This window comes from Canis aureus, chromosome 1 (assembly GCF_053574225.1).
Source record: "Canis aureus isolate CA01 chromosome 1, VMU_Caureus_v.1.0, whole genome shotgun sequence".
Taxonomy (NCBI): Eukaryota; Metazoa; Chordata; class Mammalia; order Carnivora; family Canidae; genus Canis; species Canis aureus.
This window is the reverse complement of record NC_135611.1, coordinates 21,045,889-21,071,896: the sequence shown is the minus strand read 5'-3', so window position 1 is coordinate 21,071,896 and position 26,008 is coordinate 21,045,889. Positions and strand designations below refer to the sequence as shown.

The window sequence follows — 26,008 nt, the reverse complement described above, 5'->3', positions numbered from 1 at the left end:
CCATTAAGTCCTTTTTGGGAGATAAATAATATCCACAAGGCCTATTTTTTCCCCCTTTTAAAATCTAAGTTGCAGACACAGATGCATTTTGGTTACATTGTATTATAAACGAATATAATCGGACCTAATAGTTACAATACATAATAGTCAATGTTCAGTGATGCTTCACTGTAATCACCCCATATTAAATTTCCAGAGATATCAGAACTGGATGTTATTGCCAGCGTGACTCAATGTAAACTCTTGCCTACTGAAAATAAACTTAGAGAGCATAAAATAAATCTTATCTAGAATCAAGGACATGTGGAAGTGGAAAGATAATTTGAAACTATCTAACTCAACTACATCAATTTTACAGATACCAAAAGTGAGGTACTGAGCCTCAGTTAACACGGTAAGTGGGAGAGCACATGAAACAGCCTCTTGAGTATCTATCCTACCTATGCTTTCTGCTCTTCCAAATTATTTCAAGGCAATATACAATTCTACATACCCTGAAATGAAACAATTATAAAATAATAACTTCCTTTTAGACTTCTATTTAGTAAGCACCTATTATGTGACAGGTAATCTTTTAGATGTTTTATAAAGCCCCCTTTGTCTGAATGCTGCAAACACTAGAAGGCACTATGTCCATTATTCAGAGGAGAAAATTGAAGATGAGAGTGTTTCACTAGTAAGCTTACTAGCAATACTAGTAAGTGTTTTCTAGTATTTTAGGAGGTTATACCTAAAACAACCACCAGGACCAGAATTGGAACCCAAGTTTGTTTAACAAAGGCAATATTCTTTCCAGTACAAAATATAGGTTATGTTTACAGAAATAAAAAAGCAGAAAATAATATAGTGAAATAAATAATATATATAAATATATAAATTTTAAAGACCTGTAATTCCATCATGGTTTTGTTTATTCTACTCCATACCCTACTATATACTCTCACTCTCCCTATATAAGTTATTTTGTTTTTAATTTGTAAAAGAATACTCCATGGAAGGAGTCTTGTGGAAGGTAGATTGCTGGCAGCAGTAGATAGCTACAAAGGTCATGGATTAGTGCATCTTGAACTTTGATGTGTATATGAGTCACTTGGTGATAGATCCAGTTAAAATGCAGATTCTGATTCACAAGGTCTGGGGTGGAGCTCCAGATGCTACATTTCTAAAGAGCTCCCTGGTACTGCTACTGCTGCTGGGAATACCGCCCAGGCTTGGAGAGCAGTAAAGCCCTAGATCAGTATGCTGAATTCCCACATGGACGTTGTGCAGATATTGCAGGGGAAGGAGCAGGTCCTTTGAGGCTATTATTTACTATCTTGAGGTTTGAGATGACCAAGGCAGACACACTGGCAACACAATTCATCTCCATTCCTAACTCCTATCAAGGTCACCAACCTTCCCATTGTGATATCCAATGGTGAATGTTCAGTTCTCAATTTACTTGACCCATAGGCACCATTAGACATAGTGGTGACACCCTTTTTCACTTGCCATTCAGTGACTCTCTCTCTTCCGGTTTTCCTTCTAATTCACTAGTGTCTTTTTCCAGCCTGCTGTGAGGATTCTTCTTCCAAAGGGTTGGATATCTCAGGACCAAATGCTCAAATTTCCTGCCATTTAATTTCTTTTAAAGATGTATTTATTTATTTATTTATTTATTTATTTATTTATTTATTTATTTTTGAGAGAGAGAGAGAGAGCGCTCCCATGCACATGAGGAGAGGGGCAGAAGGAAAAAAATCCTCAAGCAGATTCTCCCCTGAGTGAGCCCGGAGCCAGAGGCAAGGCTCGATCTCAGGACCCACGAGATCAGGACCTGAGCCAAACCCAAGAGTCAGATGCTCAACTGACTGAGCCACTCAGGTGCCCCCGTCATTTCTATCCACACTCACATTTGGCAATCTCCTCCAATTTCAGAAATTTAAATGCTATCTTTATTTCTAAAATCTCTGCCCTGTGGCCTGGATCTTCTAGCCCAAACCTCTACCTTCAAAGCCAGAATCAGACACACAGTACCCATTATAAATCTCCACTTACAGGTGAAATAAACAACTCAATAGAACCAAAATGGATTTTTTTTTTTTTTTGGCCTTTACCACCATTCACAAACATTAACTTTTTTTCTAGTTTCTGAGCACTTAATATAAGAAAATTTTTGGAGCTGGTTGTGTTAGTTTGGCAGACTGAGCATGATAAAGGGAACAATGTTTATGCCTCATACCCTATGTTCTTCATTCTCTATGGCTACACTATATAGTGGACAACATTGGTATTGATGAGGTGCACTTGGCTTCAGATGGGCTCTAATCCGGCACAATCCAGGCAAGGCTAGTGTAGATTGTTTGACATTAAGAATATAAGGCCAGTCACAGGGGAGACGGTACATTCAAGTTTATCAATTGTCTGATCACTTGGCCTAACAGCTTAATAACTTCGACTCTGTGTCCATTGGCGTGACCCAGGTGAGCCTAAAAGGTTGTACCTTCATCATCCTTTGAGAAATGTTGCTGCCCTATATCCTGGCTGGGCTGACATCTTTACATATACTTTAGATAAGTAAGCCCTATTTAAAATATTCAACTAAGGTCTAGTCCTTCCAATCTAAGCCTGCTAATAACATCTGTGGTTAAATATTTCATACATATGCCCAGTAACATCTTTAGATACTGACAAAATATTTAACATCCATCATTCAAAACTTCAAAGAATAATTTAATAATTATCATAAAAAGTTATTTAAATAGGGTTTATACTGTTTTATGTTTATTTACTGAAGGAATAAAGTGGTACATTTTGATCAATTTATTACCTTTGTTTCTAGTTTGTGATTTGTACTGTTATGTCCTACTTCATCTTTAAAAATTTGATTTCGGATCTTTTCCAGAGTAGTTCGGATCTAGAAGAAAAGCACATTTAAATTTTTTTTCAAAGGCATTTAATGTCAAATACTTTTTTCTTTATACCAGCTACAGTATACCTGATTTATCTGGAAAGTAATAATAAACACTGATCAGAGATTTAAATAACTGCCACCAACCTGACTTGCATTTAGGCTAATATTGTTTAGACTGCAGAAAATGAACATTTGGTCTTTATAATTCTTTCTCAGTCAAACCTAAAATATAACCTAAATGAATATTATGCTACAAAATAATTACTATTTAGTAATTAGTATTTAATACCATTTAATTCTATTTTTCCTATGTAGCAATTTAGTACTAATTTACTATTTAGTAATTACTATAAAACAATTACTATTTAGTAATCACTACAAAATAATTACTAGCTAGTAATTACTAGAGAATAATTACTAGCTAGCAATTACTATAGAATAATTACTATTTAGTAATTACTACAGAATAATTACTAAGAGAAGATCATACAAATTTATGCATGAAATATAAGCCTAATGTCTTAGTGACCTATGGAATTGTAAGACACTCAAAGATGAATTAATCTAAGTAAGTTATAAACTAGCCAGGTTCAAATTTTTCTATCTGTTCTAAGAAACAGTTCATAAGAATATATACTTTTGTCAGCCATTATCACTGGATTCTCATAAGATTTCACATTTGTAATGAAGTCACATGCCAACATGTGATCACTGAGGAGAGCAACCCAGCACTGTGAAAAGGAAGCGGTAAGGAGAGACAGTAACTCAGAGAGAACATAAACATCTAGTTGGGAGCACAGTAGCAACACTCATGAAACAACTGAGAAATGATATAAAACAGTAGGAAGTGCAGTGGTGAAGAGTGTGGGGCAAATTAAGTGCTGATAGGTGTTCTGAACCCTTCTGGCCCATGATTCAATTTTATGCCATGTGTGGGAACAGAGGTTTGTGTCCTCAAGAGAGGTTACCAAACATGTGCTGAAATTTCAGCTGCTGAGATTGTCCTTTACCAAATGTGTCCTCACAGGTTCTATGGAGGGAGAAACAAAGCCCACCCATCCATGTTAGGTTGCATTTTAAAAAATCATGATTGATTTCCAGCACCTGCATACCTTTTTCACATATTCAGTTTCTTCAATAATGTGAGCTGATGTGGACTCATACAGGGCAGAGTTATTTTTTATTTTACCACTTGGGGGAATCTCTGTGGTCACTGTTACTGTTGTCATTGTGAATTCCGGCTCTAGGAAAACACAAATCAGTTAGTCAAAACTAACTTCTTTGATGATATGATAATACGTTCCATAAACTGAAAGAAGTTCTGTATTAGCACCATAATTAAATATAGTAGAACATGTGATTAATTATTGATATCTGGATATATCCAGGAATTAATTTAATATAAAAACAGCACCAGCTGAAGCATTCATTGATCAGAAGTATAAAAATCAAATTATCTGAGAAGAAACTATGTAAAATGTCTCTTTTTACTCCACGTCATATTGGACTATAAAACCTTAAGACTACAGATTGCATCTTATTCATCTTTATATTCCAGCACATTGTAAGCACTTAATAAATGACTGTGGAACTAAAACAATATATTATAACAAAATCATATGTATATATCATATATATATATATATCACTTATATGTCACTTTATACTCTTTTTTAACTCTCAAGAGCCTATAAAGGTCATCTACTGGAGAACTATTTGTAATAGAAAAATATTGGGAAAAGCCTAAATATCCACAAAAAGAGGACTAGTTGAATAATCTGCTATGAAGTCTTCTCTAGGATGCATTATTCAATAAAAAAGACATGGTGCAGAAAAGGATATATAAAGGATGTATAGCATAGTAATTTCTAAAAGAAGGAAGAGGTGGATAGAAGGGGAAAATCTGTGATTTAAGTTTTGACACTGAACAATGTAATTGTTTTACCTAATTATAAAGTAAAACTAAATTAAATAGGAGAAAATGAAATCCTTCTAAAATAAGAAATAAATACACAAATAACTATATCTGTATAACAAGTTGAATTATTATTGAATTACTTGAAGTGACTTTAAAACACATGCCAGGGGCTATTTATCCCAGGTGTGCTATGCCCTAAGAACAAAAAGAAGTGCAAAACAATCTTAAACTATACTCATTAATAATATTGTTAGTGGAAATATTGGTATTGCTATTTTGAAAGTAGTATATGTGTATGTGCATGCACATGCACTCACCCACATAAATGCATGATGTAGAATAAAGCCACAAAGTCATTCTCTTAACATCAAGAACTAAAATTTTGAACATAGAGAAAAAAATCCTACAATTAGAGCAAAAATGTTCTGTAAACACCTTATAATCCAAACTGAAATTATGAATATAAAATAATGATTTATTTTCCTCTAAAAATGTATTCTAGGTCCAGCCACTCAAAAATTTCGAAATATAAGCAATTGATGCTCCCAGTGCCCAGACCATGGTCTCAGTATATCATTCTCTACTAAAAAGAAATCATGGTTTCTTGAATGATTTAGGTCTGAGACAAGAAATATACAAGGTAAGTTTGAGATATCTTGTTCTACCAGAAGGCAGAAGGTGACTTAATACTATACAAAGCCAATCTGATAGAGGAATGACTGTGAAGGATTGAAAAATACGAAGGATTATAAATTCCTGAAATTATAGTGACAGGAGAAAAACCACCACCAACAGCAACCATCATCATCCAACTCAATGGAGAGAGGCCATCATTATACTAACATCAGCTCAAAAGAGGAAGTGAGATAAATGCACCAACAAGCATTTATCTTGCCTTTCTTGTATGAATTATATTTCATGGTAACCAAATAATTGATTCTTTTTTTTTAAAGAAGTCCTGCTAATAAATCTAAGTGGATGATAGAATTAGACCTACATTTTGCAATCCCTTATGAAATAATGGATCTAAACAACAGTCATCAACCAGTGCCAAAATCACTAGGTGAGAGGTTGATGAAGAATGCATTAACCTGGGAACCTTACTAATCAATCGTGACAGAAGTAGAAAGAGATAACCAGACATTTTGTCCTCTAGATGTCGTACAATCACATGCAAAAAGCATCACCTACAAAGTATGCTTTAAAAAAGAATTGAACTTGAATCTAATCAAGCCTCTATATCTAAGGACAGTAAGCATCTGAACAAGAGGAAAATGTTCAATGACTCTACAAGGGCGAAGGTTGCAATCAGCCAAATCCAAATTATGTGACATTTTATGAGACAAACAACTAGTTCCTTCCACAAATTATATGAAGAAAGATGGGAAGAAGAGAAGGAAAATTGCCATAAATGAAGAGTCTTAAAGAAACATGTGGCCAAACGCAATATCTGAATCTTCCTTGGCTCTTGATTCAAATAAACCAGGTATATGAAGACATTTTTAAGACAGCTGGGGAAACTTTAAATCTAATTGGATAATGGGTTATGTTAAAGAACCATTGCAATTTTGCTAGGTATATTAGAATTATGATATTCTTTAGAAAGATCTTTTCTGTTAGTCATCCATACTGAAATATTACATTTAGAATTGCTGTAAAATACTCTAGCAGAGAGAGAAAAGGGGGTGGGGTAAAGATGGAAGAAATTTGGCAAAATGCAGGGAATTACTGAAATAGGTCAAGGGCACATGGAATTCACTATGTTCCTCTACTTTGTCTCTTGTTATAAATTTCCCCAATAAAGAGTAAAGAACTAAAAATAAATAAATCAATAAAATGAAAAGCCCTGTGAGGTAGGATTATTCACCTTACCTTACTGAACAGGAAGCCAAGACTCCTGTAGGTGGTAACTTACCCAAGGTCACTGGAAAACGAACAGAGCTGAAACTCAAGCCTTTGTCTTTGGGACACCAAGTTCAAGGGTGTTTCTATTACATTAAGGCTGGCTTCCCTGGTGAGGAAAACAACAACAGCAAAATATTAAAATTTAGCAATGACCTATGCTGGTAAAGCACACAAAGAATTTTCGTATTAGCTATTATCACTTTAAAACTAGCTTGCTATTGGAATAACTCTAAGTCCTGAATTTATTCTTTAATCTTCAATGAAATTGACAGAGTATGCCAAGAATTTTCCATTTTATTATAAATCCTCTTAGACAACCACTATGGCTTCTATTTATTTCGCCCAAAGTCGATTTGGCAGCTGCAACTCAGCAAGTCTGCTTTTGCAGAATGTGAGTGCAAGTACCTCTGGTACTTGGTCTTCTGAAGTCTCTTCTGGGATGAAGTGCTTGGTCCAAAACATCATTTAAATGCAACTTGAAGTAAAAGAAACACCCATAGAGACAATAAGCCATGTGTCTGAAAACCAGAGGGGGATGATCAAGCCTGAGTGTGGTCAGCAGTCATGTGAGCCCAGTCTGGCTTCCCACCTATTTGCACAGTCTGTAAAGTCACAATGGTGCTTACATTTCTTAATGGTCTAAAATGAATGAACACACACACACACACACACACACACACTTAACAAAAATCAAAACAGCTACATCATTTTGTGCCACATGAAAATTATATGTTGTTCAAATTTAGTGTTCATACTTGAAAGTTTGCAATACCCACAGCCATTCATTTCCATATTGTCTGTGCTGTTTTTGCTTTACAACAGCAGAGAAAATATGTGGCAAGCAATGTCCCAAATATTTACTATATGGTCCTTCATGGGATAAGTTTGCTGACCCCTGGGTTAGGATGGAGCAGAAGTGGGAGCAAAATCTGTGGGAAAATAGAAGTGAGCAGAACAACCAATGTGGTCTGAGTTCCATTTGGTTCTCCGGTTCAATCCTCCCTGATCTACGGTCCCATGTGATCGATTTGCATTCTTTTTTTCCTTTTTAATATGTTACCCACTGTGTATGTTAACAAATGATGAGAGGTGTTTCAGCATAGGAGTTAATCAGTCTTTGGGAGCGATCCCAAATGCATTCTCACGGTCTTTCATAATTTGAAAATCACACCAGGCCCCACGTTATATGTCCTAAACATACTCTCTTCTGTGCCTTTTATTCTTAATATCAAGGAATTCGGCTCCTTTATCACTGATATTTCTCAAAACACCGAACCTCTTCCACTCACTAGTTGGGCCATCTTAAACAAGTTACGTAGAATTTTAGCCTCAACTTACCTTTGTCTGTAAAATAGGGATAATAAAACACCTAGAGTTGTAAAACAGAGTGGTTTTTTTTTTTTTTAACTTCATTGGTTGCAGCAGGCACTCAATGGGCAGTAATGGTTAATACCATTGCTCCTATTATTTTATGTTATCAATAACCACAGAAGATACGCAGCCGATAACAGAGGAGGTAGTTTATGCCCATCTGGTTGCAAAGTTTACATCCAGCTCTATTCAAACGAAATCCAATTCCATTCCTCTCTTTGATTCAGGAAATTTTTGTGATCACAGTCCTTGATTTGTATAAAGAAACCCAAGGGGAACTTAAGCCAGCAAAGTCCAAATTGCCATATGGCATTACCATCCTGGGGAAAATCCATCTTAGCATTTTATTTCTGCCAGAAGTAGATTAGGCAGATAAAATTTTCAAAATAAAACACAATCAGTTAATTAAAGTGAGAAAAGAATTTTATTTGCTTTATGCTACAGTGGATTGAAGACAGCTTATAAGTGGCATCACGCCAAGAGGTGTTATTTCCCAGATCAGGGCTTTTCAAACAGGGCTCCCAGGGGACGGGAGGTGCTAAGTAGACAGGGCTTTGCCATCCCAACTTGAACCAAAGCGCTTCTGCTTTGTTTTGTCACACACTGAATTTTTCCATGAGATTTTCCATGAAGAAAGAACATTCTCCAATGAAAAGGTTTAGAGGCAGACCGCCTGGTTTCACGGCCTGCCTCTGCCACTCAGTAGCTGTGTGACCTTGCACAACTTTCTCGACCACTTATGCCTTAGTTTCCTTATCAGCAAATTTCAGATAATATTAATAACTAATGATGAGAGAAACAATAAACAACATAGGGTCGTTTGCAAGGTAACATTTCCCCAGCATTTAAAACAGTGCATAGCACATAATAAATGATTTGTATGTTTGTCCAATGAGTAAATGAAATAATCCATTATCCACAATTATTGCTGATAAGCAGTCTGAGTAGTAGAGACGAACCGGGTAATATTTTAAACCATCTGCAGACCCAGGTAGGTTATAAAGGAAGATCTGCTTCTGGGATTTTAAGACAAGAAAATCCATGGTATCAGTTCTTTCTCAATAACACATCAATAATTCATCAACATCCCCAACTGATTATGCTAACATCTAATGAACAGTTTACAGTTTACAAAGTGATTCATACACATTAATTGTAATCTGTGCCATAAACCAACACATCACTGGGTGCCCAGGATAACGTAAGCAAACCTACTTCTCTGTTTAATGACATGAGAATGGCTTATCCATTATACAATAAACACATGTGAAGCACTGCTATGGGGTTGAGTATTGCTCCTTCCCCATTCCTACGATGAAGTTCTAACTTCCCAGTATCTCAGAATGTGATCTCATTAGGAAATAGGATCATTACAGATGTAATTAGTTATGGCAAAGTCACCCTGGCATAGGCTGGTCTCCTAATCCAATACAATAGGTGTTTTTATAAAAATTCGGACACAGGTGCACACAGGAGAATGTAAAGCTGAAGGCAGAGCTCAAGGTGATGCTTCTACCCGCCAAGGAATGCCCAAAACTGCAAGCAAACCGCCAGAGGCTGGAGGAGAAGCATGGAACAGGCCCTTCCTCACAGCCTCAGGAAAACCCAACCATGCCAACACCTTGACCTTGGACTTTGGCTTCCAGCACCGTGAGACAAGCAATTGCTATGTTTAAGCTACTTAGTCCGCGGTGCTTTGTTACAGCAGTCCTAAGAAATGAGTACAGGCAACTGCTTGTATTCAGAGCTTCTAACAAAGGTATTTTCATCATTTATTTAACCTTTGATTGAGTCATTCATAGATGAAACGTTTATTGAATAGAGCTGTGTGGGGTGCTGTGACCCCAGAGGTGCACCAGACACCCCGCCTTCATGAGACTTTCAGCGCAGACGGAAGACAGATGTTATAAAACAATGGAACACTTGGGAACTTGAGAGGTGGGGACAAGCGTGAGGAAGAAAAGCAGGGAAGGGCAACAGAACAAAAGGAGGTGCTGTTGTGGTTGAGTGGTGAGGGAAGGCCAATCTGAAGCAGTGGCATTTGAACCAAAGACTTGAATGAAAGGAGGAGATGCTGTGTGGCTGCCTGGGAGATGAGGGTTCCAGGCAAAGGGGCAGTAAGAGAAGAGGCTGGAATTTGCTTGGAGTGGTAGTCGATGAAACACTAAAGTACACAGTGTAGCCTACCACTTTCCTTTTCTTTTACTTTTTTTAATTTTTTTTCCCTTTTCTTTTGATGTAGCAGGGACTTTTTTTTTTTTTTTAATAGACTGAAACTTGTTAAGACTTCCAGTTTGCCCAAGGAGGTGTCTCCTCAGCTACCAAGAACAGGTCTAGCCCTGGCTGGTATGGCTCCCTCAGGGTTGAAGCAAAGTGTGGGACACTGCCAGGTGCCAAGACGTCAGGGGATAGAAGGGACACTAAAATTCAGTTGACTGCCCAGTGGTATTCTCAACTCACTTCTCTGGGTGCTACCCGAAGGCACCATGGTGGACGCATGGCATGCTTTGGCTCTCCGGCACTTGATTCTCCTTCTCAGATATGCCGAATCACCACCTGTAGGAGTCTTTGCGGGAAAAGACTTCTTCTTCCTCACTCCCTTGGGCTGGAGCACAGGCCAACACGTAGATTCAGCCAACCCTCAGCCAACCAGCTGCTCAACTCAACACCTAGACTCAGCCAACCCTCAGCCAACCAGCTGCTCAACTCAACACCTAGACTCAGCCAACCAGGTACTCAACTCAACACCTAGACTCAGCCAACCCTCAGCCAACCAGGTGCTCAACTCAACACCTAGACTCAGCCAACCCTCAGCCAACCAGATACTCAACTCAACACCTAGACTCAGCCAACCCTCAGCCAACCAGCTGCTCAACTCAACACCTAGACTCAGCCAACCCTCAGCCAACCAGGTGCTCAACTCAACACCTAGACTCAGCCAACCCTCAGCCAACCAGGTACTCAACTCAACACCTAGACTCAGCCAACCCTCAGCCAACCGGGTGCTCAACTCAACACCTAGACTCAGCCAACCCTCAGCCAACCGGGTGCTCAACTCAACACCTAGACTCAGCCAACCCTCAGCCAACCGGGTGCTCAACTCAACACCTAGACTCAGCCAACCCTCAGCCAACCAGGTGCTCCCATCTGGAAATGCCAGTAAAGGGATTGGCCCTGGGGCTTGTTGAATCTGGAGGCAGTGAAAACCTCATTATTATTCTGAGAAGGGAAGGAGTCCCTCACAGAGTGCTGCCTTGTGTCCAGGGAGCAAGAACACCAGTGGTGACATCTAGTGACCAGTGGCAATGCCAGGACCCTCTCCTCCTCCTGTGATAGCCTGCTCTTGGCTGAGGGACCAGCACACTGGATTCTCCCATTTCTAAACCGGGAAGTTCCTTTTCAATTTGTTATCCAGAGCCAATGAACTTAACTGACAGGTTTGCAACCAAGAGCCCTGATGGGTTTCAGCACAGTTTCTGAGTTCTGAGCTGACAATATTGAATATTGTTTCGTCATCATTCTTGGTCACTCTTCTAGAGAGCTTCGATGTTAGAAGCTGCAAAAGTAAGTTGCAAGAAAAGTGAATTAGGGTAATTAGGTTACATGAGGGGAAAAATGCTAACATATCTCCAAACTCTTGAAGAGACTGACCGTGTCTTGAATATTAAACAACACACCTGTTCTGCAGCTACATTACACAGCACAATGGTGACATCCAGTGTCAGCTGGCTAAATCTCAGGTGACTGTGTATTTTACCGGAAAACGATGCACACTGTATCAGAAGACATGCATGGTTAACCTTAGCTCCAGTAGTAATAACTTTGGTTCAAGTAATAAACTAAGATTTTTAAAGTAGAATTAATTTTATTCATTTGTGATACTCATTTATATACAAACACATATTTACATCATAGCCAATGCTACAGAAACTCTTAGATATGAAATAAAAGCTATCTCAGTTTTTTAAAAAGATTGAAATATCGGCACACATGGAAAATACAAATAAATGGGATTGATAAACACTGTGCCATTTACTGAAGAATCATTTCCCATAAATTGTCAAAAGTAGGGACGCCTGGGTGACTCAGTGGTTGAGCGTCTGCCTTCGGCTCAGGGTGTGATCCTGGGATCCGGGATCGAGTCCCCCTCAGCCTCCCTACAGGGAGCCTGCTTCTCCCTCTGCCTATGTCTCTGCCTCTTTCCCTCTCTCTGTGTCTCTCATGAATAAATAAAATCTTTAAAAAAAAATTTGTCAAAACTAATCATGACAACGTATTGCACAACAATACCTACCATCTATATATCTACAGCTTTATCTAAGTCCATCCATGTACACAGGTATAATGCAATCAAGTCACAGAAAAGTGACTCAAGGTTTTCAAGGTCATCAATTGACCTCCACCTGATATACCAGGTGGCCCAGATATACTGGCCTTAAATCCTGGTGTCTTTGTAAGGAAATAATCTATCTTCATAGTTCATTGGCATAATTTGAAATTTTGAAAGCTGAAGATTTCACCCAGTGCCCCGTATGGCTACTAAACTGTGAAAAGGAGCAAATCACGTGAGTCCCATCCACTTTGGGGAAACACTGGGGAGAAGGGACCAGAGTCTGCTGAGCACCTACTACATGCAGGTTAGGGTGCTCACACACCCTAATAATAATCCTCACACACACCCTGAAAGGTTTGTGTTACTATTCCTACTTTACAGATGAGGAAAGGAGGCTGAGCAAGATGAAGCAAAACAGCTGGTTAGTGATGGTCGTGGAGGTCAAGCCATGAGTCCGCTGGGTCTTTCCAGCTCACCACCTTGCCTTCTGCTGCATTCTGAACAGATTTCTAAGCCTAATTTTTTGGGCCCAAGCTAGTTTAGTAGTCAGACCACTGAGTAACCGTCAAGTAACTCCTGTTGTGAGCTCCCTGGTGCATCCTCTAGGACCGTGAGCAGATGTTTTTGTCCCAGTAGATTTATTCCCTGGAGAGAGGCAGTGTGGCCTCATGGCTTAAAAATGGTGGCTTCGGACTTGGTGGGTGCTGTGCACAAGGCTGTGCTACTTCCTGCTAGCTGGGTGGCCTCTGAACAGTTTTCAAACGTCCTAGGCTTCAGCTTCCCCAAATGAAAATTTCAGATGCAACTGTTGAATTTACCACAGAGTTATACGAGGATTAAACAGAACAGTGCACAAAAAGTGCTTCACGAAGTGTCTGACCCGTCATGCACATTTAAAGAATATTAAATCATCATATTGACACCCACAGCCCATAGCGGGCATCTGCTATAGGACATCGCTTGGAAGTGTCAAAGCCTCAGCTCAGCTGTCCCCTCACTGTCCACCCTTCTAGTCAGACCATCCATCCTGTATTGACCTCAGTTAACAGTCAACTCAAAAACCACTTAGGACTTGGCAGTGAAGAGCATATGAAAAAAAGCATACGTCAATGACATTTATCTTAGTCATTTGTAACATTTAAAAGGAAAGTATCCTTTCAGAAAATATCTCTTGTGACTTTATAAAATATTTTAAGAGTAAAAGGTTCAGGAATAGACAAAATATCTTTAGCTTCCTAAACTCATCCTGGAATATTTTAGCTCCAACATAATTTACTTCATTTAAAAAATTATCCAGGGGCCATCTGGTGTCTCAGTGGTTGAGCATCTGCCTTCGGCTCAGGTCATGATCCCGGCGTTGTGGGATCGAGTCTTGCATTGAGATTGCTTCTCCCTCTGCCTAAGTCTCTGTCTGTCTCTGTCTCTGTTTGTGTGTGTGTGTCTCTCACGAGTAAATAAATAAAATATTTTTTAAAATAAAAAATAAAAAAATTTCCAGTAAGGAGGTAAGTATGAATGAGGATACAGAGTGGCTGGAGCTCCTGTCTGTTGCTGATGGGAATGCAAAATGGGCAGGCACGCTGGACAACTCTTAGGCAGTTTCCTATAAAGTTAAGCACTCACTGTACAACCAGCAATCCCACTTCTAAGTATTTACCCAAGTGAAATGAAGGTCTACGATCCATACATCACAGATGTTACTAATTGCCAAACACTGGGGAAAATTCAAATATACATCCATAGGTGAATCCTAATCATCAATAAGAAGAATGAAGTACTGATGCACACAATGTGGATGAATCTCCAAAGCATTTTCCTTACAGAAAACAGCCAGATCCAAAAGCCTACATACTCTAGTTCTATTTATATGAGATTTAGAAAATTCAAAATTACGGTCACAGAAAACAGATCAGTGGTTAACTAGGGATTGGGAGTGGGGGGGGGGGATTGACTACAAAGGGGACACAGGGGAATACTGGTGGGGAACAGAATAACATAACTGTTCTATATCTTTTAAAAAAGATTTTATGTATTTGAGAAGGAGAGTGAGCCCATGAGCAGAGTAGGGGGGAGGAGGCAGAGGGAGAGGGAGAAGCAGACTCCCCACTGAGCAGGGAGCCTGAGGTGGGGCTCGATCCCAGGACCTCAAGATCATGGCCTGAGCTGAAAGCAGACACTTAACTGGCTGGGCCACCCGGGCACCCCATAACTGTTCTGTATCTTGAAGGTGATGATGGTTCTGTGACTGAAACCATTTGTCAAAACTTACAGAACTCTACTAAAAAAGGTGAGCTCATAAACTTTTATTTGAAAAAAATAATAATGCAACAACAGCTTAGAGAAAGCAAAGTACAACTGAGACCTTAAAAGCCAAGGACCTTCACTGATTTTATCAGAGCTAACTGGAAGTCACAATTAGCCGGATTTGTTTCCCTTTGTTCAAATTAGTGACCCCAAAACAATATAAATGGCAAACAAAACAAAACAGTGATGGAATCAGGATTGTTAAAAGGCAAAGTAGAACCACTGTTGCCACAAGAGTAGCCAGTGAAGCCTGACATTCCATATGGTGACAGAGGAGGCCCAGGGAAATCTTAAACATCCTAAGAAGTTACCCATACTTATTATTCACTAATGTGGAAAAGTAGGAGGAAGTCAATAGAAGTCTATAAGAAGTAAGTAAGAATATTTGCCACGACAAGATTTAAGTCTAACTCATGAGCCTTGAACCCTCATCTCATCTACCCAACCGCTCCTTAATTGTTTTCTAGATGCATAACTTGTTTCTACTCTTCACAGTGGCCCATTTGCACGTAGACTATTGGGTCAGTGACTTCAAAGTCTGTCCAGGAAGGCCACCACCGGCAGCCAGGCCCTCCCACCCCAGGAAGACATCAGATTGACACACAGGCAGGGCAGTGTGTTCCCCAAATCTGGGGGCTCACAGAAAGATACCAGAGTGAGAGGCAGCTTCTGGTTCTGGGTAAAATCTAGTTCCTTAAAGCAGATGACGTCATCAGGAGCCATGAGTGAGTGAGCTCATCAAAATAACTCACAGACACTCACAGCTCAACGCTGATCAAGCCTCCCTCTTGCAGGTGAACAGACACAACTGAGGCAGCTCGTCCCCGCCAATTTCAGAGCATATGAAAGTGGGAAGGATGAGGAGAGAGTCCTGTAAATGATATATGACTCTTAGGACACATTTAGAACGATGTGGTCAGTGGAAGTCTAGAAAAACGCATCCGTTCCAGAGATTTTTTTTAAGCCTTTACCAAGTTAAAAAAAAAAAAAAAAGGCATTACCAGTAGAGTCTGATTAATTCATCCCATCACGGATCATCAAAAGCAGTGTTCCCACCCAGGGATTTCAGCAGGTTGTTCTGATAGTTCAAGCAGAAAAAACAGTTCCAAATGAACACATGCAGCCATGGAAAACTGTTATTTAATCTAGACTATTTTGTTTTCAAATTTTATAATTTTAAAAATAAAGTCCGTTGCATTCTAAGTTGCCCATAAAATAGACCTTTAAGTTCTATTAATGATCTTTTTTTCCCCCAATAGGAAAGTGTAATTTCAGTAGTAGCTATTGTCTTCTCTTTAGTTTCACAGAACCTTTTTCTAGAAGGGTTTCTACTCAACCGGAAAAATCCTTCTAAGAGGATCTTTCAGCAGAAGTTGTCAAGCATAACCTTCTAAGAATACATTTGCTGTAGTAGTTGGCACAAAGCAAGGTGAATGGAGGTGTGCAAGGGAACGGCTCTACCAGAACTGCTGGTCAATGTTCCTGATTCCTAGGAAAGGTAATTCAAAAAGGTCAATGCTTTTCAGTGTTAGTTCTGATTTGGTCTGTTCTCTGGACAACACACAGAAAACCACTACCACTGGCTGGTGAGCTATAATTTTGATCTAGGTCTTTAAAAAGGTCCCAGAGAAAAAAGAAGTGGGATTTTGTTCTGTTTTAGATTTTCTCTGCTCTAAGAGCTCAAACTAGAGCCTGATTTAATAAATTAGCAGTTGTATCTGTCTTCATTCTTTAGCACAATCATAGAAACCACAGAATAACAAAACTAAAAGCTTATAAATCCACTTGCACTCCCTTCAACTTTTTAAGGCTTGAGGCTATAGATGACTCATGCTTTATGTTAAGTGTGCCACTAAAATGTTATTAGGAAGCACTCATTTTATTTTAAAGGTTTTATTTATTTATTTAATCATGAGAGACACACAGAGAGAGAGAGAGAGAGGCAGAGACACAGGCAGAGGCAGAAGCAGGCTCCGCACAGGGAGCCCAATGTGGGACTCAATCCCAGGACTCCGGGGTCACGCCCTGGGCCAAAGGCAGATGCTCAACCGCTGAGCCACCCAGGCACCCCAGGATGCACTCGTATTTTTGAGAGTACTTCAGTTATCGCTGTTAGGTCAATCATCAAAATTCACCCACTCTAAATGCGTCCTTTGTGAAGAAAATGTAGCAAAGGAGGTGAAGTCTTTTCACACATGTTAATGTCAAGAGTGAAACATCTTCCAAGTCCAACCTAGAATCCCAAATGATTGATGCTTTCTGCTACTTGCACAGGGTCTACTATTTACTATTCTCATGGGAATATCAAAGGAAGATCACAGAAAATAGCAGTAATCCATACAGAAATATATTTTTCATGATACAAATAAGAGGTTGGCTCCTATCAATTATTTTCAAATTATGCTACCATGGAAGTTGGACCAAAATATCTGTCTTACCACTTAAATGTAAATGCAGAAAACTCTACTAGCTGGTGAACAAAACGTAGACCAGCCTTACAATGGCATGAAATAGTAGCAATAATAAGGAACCAACTACTGATACATGCTACACCCTGAATGAACCTCAGAAACACTGTTCTAGGTGAAGGAAGCCAGATGCTAAAGACCATCTATTGTATGACCCCATTTGTGTGAAATGTCCAGAAAGCGAATCTAAACAGAGAGACAGTAGATTAATGGTTGCCTGGGGGTGGGGTTGAGGAAAGCTGTAACACATAGGAAGGTGGAATCATTTTTTTTTTTAAAGATTTGTTTATTTATTTATTTATGATAGACAGAGAGAGAGAGAGAGAGAGAGAGAGAGAGAAAGAGGCAGAGACACAGAAGGAGGGAGAAGCAGGCTCCATGAGGGAGCCCGACGTGGGATTCAATCCCGGGACTCCAGGATCGCACCCTGGGCCAAAGGCAGGCGCTTAACTGCTGAGCCACCCAGGGATCCCCAGGAAGGTGGAATCTTTTGTGGATGCTGAGAATGCTCTAAAATTGGATTGTCATGATGATTGCACAATCCCATAGATTTACTAAAAATCATTGAATATACACGTGGATATATTTTAGGGTGTGTAAACTACACCTCCAATAAAGGTGTTTTTTTAAAAGAACAGCCACAATGACAACAACAAAAAAAGCAAGAATGCCTTGGATAAAGTAAGTCTTTTCCTCTGGGGTAGAGTATAATTGTAGTTATATTTTTCTAATTCACAGAAAAAAATAACGTGATAGATAGAATTTTCTCAATTTGAAAATTTTCATTCATTGATTTATATGCTAAATTATTGGCTTCCACTACTACAAGTTTAGTTTGTATTTAATTTGCATGAAATTGATATTTAGTTCTTTCAGGCTTAACATCTCAATTTTTCATATTAAACTCAGAACATGTGATTCCTAAATTGTTTCCCAATCTAAACAAAAGAGAAAAACACCGACCTGAATAATATATAAGGTCCCTTATAATTTTTAGAGTTGACTATTTAAATTTGAAGATAATCTAGTTCCAGTCACTGTCAAAATTGATAGATGATCAATGATATGGTTCTTATCTAGGATCCCAAGGTGTTCTGGAGAACTCCAGCATTGTGCAAATTCCATGAGGACAGGAATGTGACTATGTGACTTAGCTACACAAAGCTGTATCCACCCCTTCTTACCTGATTTGAACTCAGAACAAAGTGCCCTGCCCAACAGGTGCTCAACCAATGCATGAACAGGCTCACAAATCCACACATACCACAGACAGATTCTAAAACTGAACGCGCACACATTCACGCTTTTGTTTTCCAAACCCATGTAGATGGCTGTTTTCATGCTTAGTAAAATGCAAATTCGCTTAAACACCTTGTTAAGTTGATAGTAACATTTGGCCAATATGAATTTATTTTCTATTGATAAATGGCCTATAATTTTGATATAAATATCTCAGTTCAAGAGATTCGAAACCATGACTTTTTAATTCCCTTCCAAACTTTCAGTTCTTTCTGTTTTCAGTCACGATCCCAAACAAATAAATATACACCTAATTTTTCAGCCTCAGCCAGAATTTGGATTACAACCCCACTGTCCAGCACACTGTAAATCAATCAGCTAACAAATAACATGCCTGTTATCCATTCACAAAGTAATAAAGGTGAATGATATAACTGAAATAGCATATTTATTTCAAAATTTTAGTTAGGGGAGCTTTAGTTACCAAATTTATTCACCAAGTCACAAAGATAGGAACCTTAAGAAATTTGCAGGAAGTGTAGGCTGTTTTCATTCTTTCTGGAAATAGCAGAGGAGCCACAAGGGTATACCCTGCCTTAGGCACAAATTCCTCTGTGTCAGGGGCCTTCACTCTAAAACAATCAGTGTTGGGGGGGAGTGTGGGGGGAAGCAGGCCGGTAACAGGAAACAACAGCGCCGATTGTGTCTGCCAGGGTACCTGAGACTCTGGCTCAGATCACATTTCTGAAAAAACCAGACTTCTCCAGAACTGAATATTTAATAACATTAGGTAAAATCAAAAGGGCAGATTCTCTTTTTCTTATTGCAAATGCAGAATAATTTCCCTTGTGGCTTCATGTAGTCTTTACTAGAAGATAGTAAAGAAAGTTTGGATTCCTAAAGTAAAACAACTATAATATAATGGAGCTCAGTTATGTTTGGGTCTAACTGCTTCTTCTGATCTTTATTTTATATATATATGATATATATATTTATACATCAAAATTTTAATACAATATATAATATAAACATGTTTTATATATTATATATGTATATATTGTATATTTTATATATTTCATACATTTACATATTATATACTTTGTATACATTATATACTTATATATCATATATTTTCACATGTTTATATATTTTTATACATTACATATATATATTCCCCCGTCTATTGAAGGGTTTAAAAATCACAGCCACGTCTTCAGTCCCTAACAGCTGTCCTGTGTAAGACACTAAGGCTCTCTTGCGCGCCTGCCATGAGCTCTGTAACTTGCAGCTTTCCAATCCCCAGGACGGTGGACAGCGGTCGCCCTGAGGGCCGTTCTGCTGCTTCGTGCACCTGCGGCCCGGGGCACCTGCAGTCCGAGGGCACCTGCACCTGCGGCCCGGGGGCACCTGCAGCCCGAGGGCACCTGCACCTGCGGCCCGGGGGCACCTGCAGCCCGAGGGCACCTGCACCTGCGGCCCGGGGGCACCTGCGGCCCGGGGGCACCTGCAGCCCAAGGGCACTGGCACCTGCGGCCCGAGGGCACCTGCAGCCCGAGGGCCGGCAGGAAAGAATAAGGGGAAGACGACCACTCGTGTTCACCCCTCTGTGCTCTTAGAAGCTCTGGGCTCTTAGAAGCTCTGGGCCCAGGGACCTGTCACGGCGCCACAGGAGGACGACGCAGGTGTCCCGACCCCTCGACCTCGGGGACCTCGGGGGACACCCCCCCGGGAACCCACCCGGGGACTCCCGACGGCAAAGGCACCGCCAAACAGCAGCCTAACTAAGAAGCCAGACGCGCCCCGGGCGGGGGGAGGTGGTCGTTTCCCGGAGGGTGGGCTCCTCCCCGCCGACCGCCCGCGGCTGCGCCTGCCCGGGGGGCGGGGGGGTGATCCGCGGGGCCAGGTCGCGGGGGCCGGGCTCGCCTACCTCGCAGCGCGGGGCTCCGGGCCTCGCCGTCCGTCCCACCTCCCGCGCCGGCAGGTCGGGCTCCGCCTCGGTAGGCTGCGCCCGGGGCAGAGGTCGGCGCCGGGAGGCGGGGGGGGGGGGTGGGAGGGGAACCCGCGCTCCGGGGCAGCCCCGCCCTGCGCCCCGCCCCGCGCCCGCCCGCTCGGGACCCCCTCCCGCTCCCCCCAGCCCCGGGCCCCCTCCTCCCCCCGTGCACCGCCTGCAGCGCCCCGCTCCTGGGCACCCCCCACCCGCCCCGGGGCCCCAACCCTGCGCTCCGGTCCGCGCGGGGCCGCAAGGGGGCCGCGGCTGCTTCCGAGGAGGGCTCTGCCGGCGCCGCTCGTCGCCTCGGGGCTTCCTCGTTCCGCGGAAAACTTCAGTTGGGGGCGATGGCAGACTGACGCCGAAGCGCAGGGGCGTCCAGGGCCCCCCGCACCCCCCGCGCCCCGGGCGCCTCCGTGGCCTTCCCCCCGTGACCTCCCGCGCCCCCGTGACCTCCCGCGCATCCCCCGCGCCCCTCGCGCCCCCGCGCCCCCCGGCCCCTGTGACCTCAGGCGGGGGGAGGGCATCTACCTCTAGCATTGGAGCCTGTGGGTCCGGGGACCTGTGGCCCGTCGCGGTCCCCGCCCCCTGCCCCCCCCGGACCCCCCCCCCCCCCCCCCCCCGGCGTGGACGCCGACACCCGCCCCGAGCGCCCGGCGGTGACGCGAGCCGCCGACCGTGAGGTTCGGGCGGTCCCAGCCCGGACTCCTGGGCCCTTCGGCTGGGCTCCCGGGTCCCTTTGAAAATTTATAGACAGGGGTCCCTGGGTGGAGCAGCGGTTTGGCGCCTGCCTTTGGCCCGGGGCGCGATCCTGGAGACCCGGGATCGAGTCCCACGTCGGGCTCCCGGTGCATGGAGCCTGCTTCTCCCTCTGCCTGTGTCTCTGCCTCTCTCTCTCTCTCTGTGACTATCATAAATAAATAAAAAAGTAAAAATAAAAAAAATTAAAAAAAAAAGAAAATTCATAGACATTTAGGGGCTGCGGAGCAAACCCTCATTGTGGACTCCGCCTGTCTCCGTTTACCAGACGCAGAAAACTGCAGCCCAATCCCCTAGCATCCGAGGGGATTCTGAATCTTCCTGGGAAAGCCATGAGGAGGGGTTTCCAGCCCCCCCTCCCCCCCCAAAGAAAGACCAAAGAAACGTTGTTGGGTCTGTTGTTTGTTCTCCTAGCACATGAAGCGGTAGATGGAGACGCAGCTGGAGAAGTGAAAGTTGATGTTTCTTTAAGTAGATTTTGCTTAACTAGTCCTGGAGGTTCTATTAATAGATACGGATATATTCATAGACCCCTCCGGCTCCCAGTAGCCAGGGCTGTTTATAATTACTTTAAACACTGAAGAAATCCAGCTGCTGAGGACTGTTTGTTATGGGGCCGGGGGTTGATGGGTTTGCGTTTGCGAACCCTCCACTTCCTCCTCCTGAGCTGGAATCTGGGAGCCGCCCTGGGTTCTGTGGGTGCCCCCCTTTCTGACCTTAACCTTCCTTGGAGAGGGAAATCTGCCCCATTAGTCCCAGTTTTGCCAGGTACGCATGGGATCCAGAGCCCAGTGAGTAATCCAGCACCACAGAGTGAAAAGCTTTTCTACTTTTTAAGCATTTTGGACAAAGTTACTAAAAATAGTAATACTTAGGTGTTTTTCCCATTTTGCATTTAAGTCCCACCACACTCCAGAGAAACTGACCAGATCAGAGGGGCAGGTGCAAATTCTGTGCACTTTCCTGGAGGAAGAGAGAGGATTTAATAAAACTAATGGTCCTAACCACTACCAAGTGTTGACTGTGTTTCATAGTTCTGCAAATGCACCATTACCTAAATAATTTTAATGACTTTTCTGGGGAGGAGAACAGGGAATCACTCAGGATTAAAGAAAATATGGAACTATAAAGTATTTGTAATTTACATAGTGCTGCTCAGGAAAATCCATAAAGCATCCTTAAATTTAAAACTCCAGTGATACGTCTTAAAGGTTGGAAATTGAAAGGGAGCTAGATCAATGTTCATGAATTTCTCTTATAGTTGTAGCATTTGATTGCCATTTTTATGTCAGAATATATGTAAATCATTTTAAGATTTTATTTATTTATTCATGAGAGAGAGACAGAGACACAGGCAGAGGGAGAAGCAGGCTCCATGCGGGGAGCCCCAGGCAGGACTCCATCCTGGAACCCCAGGGTCACACCCTGAGCCGAAGGAAGACACTCGACCGTTGAGCCACCCGGGAGCCCCTACATAAATCATTTTAAATGACGGTATTTTCTGAAACTGCCTTACTTCACATTTTACCTATATTACCCACATTTAAAAAAAAAAAAAAGTATTGGTATTTTAATATTGTGAATTTTTTTGGAATGTCATGGGTTGTAGGGAGGAAAGCACCACAAACGGCCCTCGGCAGCCTCATTGAATAGACACTATGACCCTGTGTAGGGCGTTCAGTATAAAGGAAAGATTTCGGGGCAAAGACAAAGTAGCAGGGGCGGCCTCAGGCCTCGGGGCGCGCTAGCCGCGGATCTGACCGTAAGTCCAGGGCCCCGAGCTGCTCACTCGCAGCGCTCACGCGGGCCTCACATTTGACATCACTGCTGTTGGGTTCCGTTTGGGAGTTACCTGCTAAGAGGAAATTGGGTGTGATGTATATTTTCAAAGGCAAATCCTGAGATTTCATTTCAGCTCCCCCCTCCACCAGTGCACACACACACACCCCATCACCATCACCATCACCATCACCATCACCACCTAGGCCACTACCATGCATTAAAACACTGACCTCGGGTTGAAAGCCTAAGCCCCACCCCAGGGCAGAGAATTCCCCTTCTTCCAACCCTCCTGCTTCCTCTCTTGCCACAACACCACTTCGTTTGCAAATAAGGGGACATGGCTTGTGTACTGTCCCAAACAAGCCCTCTCTTGTTTCTCACTTTATAGTCCTTTTTTATGCTCTACTTCCCCACACGAGCACATCCTCACCCCACAGACTAGAATGTCCTTTCTCCTCCTCCTCCTCACCTGGAAATTCCTGCTTATTTATTCAGTCGGTACAGGGAACCCTTCCCTTGAGATCCCCCGCTGACTGAGCAGCCCACTTAGGTCTTCCCACGAAATGCTGGATATATTGCATTTGTTGCTGTATTCGTTTCCGGTGGCTGCTGTAACAAATTACCTTGAATTTGGTTGCTTAAAAAAATACACATCTGTTTTCCTACGGTTCTGTGGGTTAGGAATCTGCTCTCTTGCCTTTTCTGTCCTTTCTAGAGGCTGCCTGCATTTCTTGGTTCTTGGCCCCTTTCTCCATGTTTAAAACCAGCCACGTATCTTTCTCTGACTCTGATTCTCTCGGTCTCACTTGCAAAAGTTCTTGGGATTGCATTGCATTCAACTGGATAATCCAGGATAATCTCCCCCATTTTAAGATCCTTAACCACATCTACAAAGTCTGTTGTGCAGCGGAAGATTACATACGCACAGGTCCCGGAGTCTAGGGCCTGGACATCCTTGAGGGGCCATCATTCTGTCTGCCACAACTGTGCTGCCAAAGCACTTGATAAAATAAGTTCAATTTGATTGACTTGATTCAAATAAGTTTTATAAGTTTTGTTATTAATATTTCATCTTTTATGCCACAAAATCAAGAAGGTTTGGCAAGGTTATGACGGAGGCATGCTCCTGAGTTAGGGACAGGTGGGGCTAGGCAGGGCTAGCAGGGGGCCATATTATCAGGCTCTCAGAAATCCCCAAAAAATGTGGAGATGAAAGTAAACCAGAGATAAGCAAACCAGACCATCCTGTGCCAGGTGCCGGAGGTGGGGTCTTGTTATAAGAGCTACTTGTGACCAACAAAGAATTACCAGACCCTGAAGAGGAAGTAAGCCATTAAAGACCTGATCACTAGGCCTTACTCAATGGTGATATCAATGGAGATGTTAAAAGGACTTAGGTTCCCTGATTAGGCTCTCCATAAAAGACCAACCCTACAAGCCCGAAGTGGCAGCCCTGTGGGGACCCCTCTCACTTCTGAGAGCTTTCTCTGTATCTTTACTTAATAAACTTCCATCCTTTTATTCACTCTCCTGTGTCCTCCAGATTCATTCCTCCACTCCGTGAGACAAGAACCAAGCTCTCCTGTATCACTGCTATTCCTTTTTTAGTGATGCCTCTGCCCCCCATTATCTTTTCTTTCCCCTTCCATAGTACCACCCTAAGGAGTACCTGATGTTGGAAGATTTTTCAAGTTTTTTTTTTTTTTTTTTTTTTTCCTTCCCCATACCTACAGTCTTCCCAGGTTTGGAGAAGAAAATGTAGAAATTAAGGCATCTGATCTTAACCGAATTGAACTCTATAAGCCCCTGGAGTCCTGTAGGTTGAACTCTGAGCCAGAGAATGTACTATATGTACCTAAATGTCTCTCACCAGCTGGGGACAACAGTCTATCTACTGTAGCCAGCTCCCTTGCTGCGCATTGGGGTCAATTGTTATAATTTTAAATTTCAATGAATTTGCACTTTAAAATGGGTGGGTCACATATGCACATGGAAAATAACTGTAGATACAATTACATAGTGAATTAAAATATTCCCAAACAACAAACTGTCACTGACTAGTAGGACATATGCTCATGGAAAATAACCACAAATACAATTACATAGTGAATTAAAATATTCCCAAACAACAAACTATCCCTGGTTAGTAGGACAGCTAACCAGTACTAGATGACTAAGAGAGAGAGTACTGACTTTGGTCAGCGCCCAAGGGAAATCTTCAAGAGGAGATAGGATCGGAACTGGGTTTTAAGAATAAGTACTGATGTAGAAAAGATGTTAGGATTCAGAGCCAAAGGCCAAGAAAAAATTCTTGGGTAGTCTTTGGTGCAAAAAAGATGATTTCACTGAAGCACAAGGACAGGACTTGTGGGCAGAAAGAGCTGCATTGGGGTCATGAGGAGCGACCCATTATAGACTTTTAGGTTGGGGGTGGTTAGGGATAGCCTAAATCTCTAAGGAATTTTGGAAACAAGGCTTCCAGGACCTTGAGGGGGCTAGCCATTATTGGGAAAAGGTCATTTATTACTGTCTGATAAAACCACAGTCATGAGATCCTTCAGATATATATTGGTGGGTCATATGCTTGGGGGATGATAGCCGACATATATTTTGGGGATTAGAGATAAAGGAAGTTTCCAAAGGAATCTTTGTAAGTTAAAAAAAGTAGATATACAAGGGCGCCTGGGTGGCTCAGTGGTTGAGCATCTGCCTTTGGCTCAGGTCGTGATCCCAGGGTGCTGGGATCAAGCCCCGCATCTCATTCTGCCTCTGCCTCCCTCTCTTTGTGTCTCATGAATAAATAAATAAAATCTCAAAAAAAAAAAAAAGTAGACTTACAGGATCCTGGGGGTTGGGCTAAGATTGCCTTTCGCCCTTAGCAGAGTCATCAAGGCAGCAGAGTCCTTAGAGGAATGTCACTCTGCCTGTTTCAAGGACTTGTCAGTGGGCTGTGGGTAGTAAGCAAATTTAGTTTTTCTTTTGCTTTTGTTTCTCACATCAAGTACCATGTTACACAGGGGAGCATGGGAGCCTCTTGAACTCGGGCATG

General features: G+C 42.0%; 1 protein-coding gene across 4 annotated transcripts in view; it reads right to left on the bottom strand.

Annotated features, from left to right (window-relative positions):
• The window catches only part of CCDC68 (coiled-coil domain containing 68), a 51,101-nt gene extending 30,074 nt beyond the window's left edge, over positions 1 to 21,027 (bottom strand). For 2 of the 4 annotated variants that reach the window (XM_077892270.1, XM_077892297.1), the window contains exons 1-4: positions 20,359 to 20,462; positions 6,727 to 6,822; positions 4,006 to 4,136; positions 2,810 to 2,896 (exon numbers count right to left, since the gene is read on the bottom strand). In XM_077892270.1, the coding sequence (XP_077748396.1) occupies positions 2,810 to 2,896; positions 4,006 to 4,122 (204 nt within the window). In that variant the 5' untranslated portion in view covers positions 4,123 to 4,136; positions 6,727 to 6,822; positions 20,359 to 20,462. Of the gene's footprint in view, positions 1 to 2,809; positions 2,897 to 4,005; positions 4,137 to 6,683; positions 6,823 to 20,358; positions 20,463 to 20,949 lie in introns of those variants that run through there. The other 2 variants (XM_077892278.1, XM_077892287.1) reach the window with 2 other exon arrangements.
• Between the last annotated feature and the right edge of the window lie 4,981 nt (positions 21,028 to 26,008).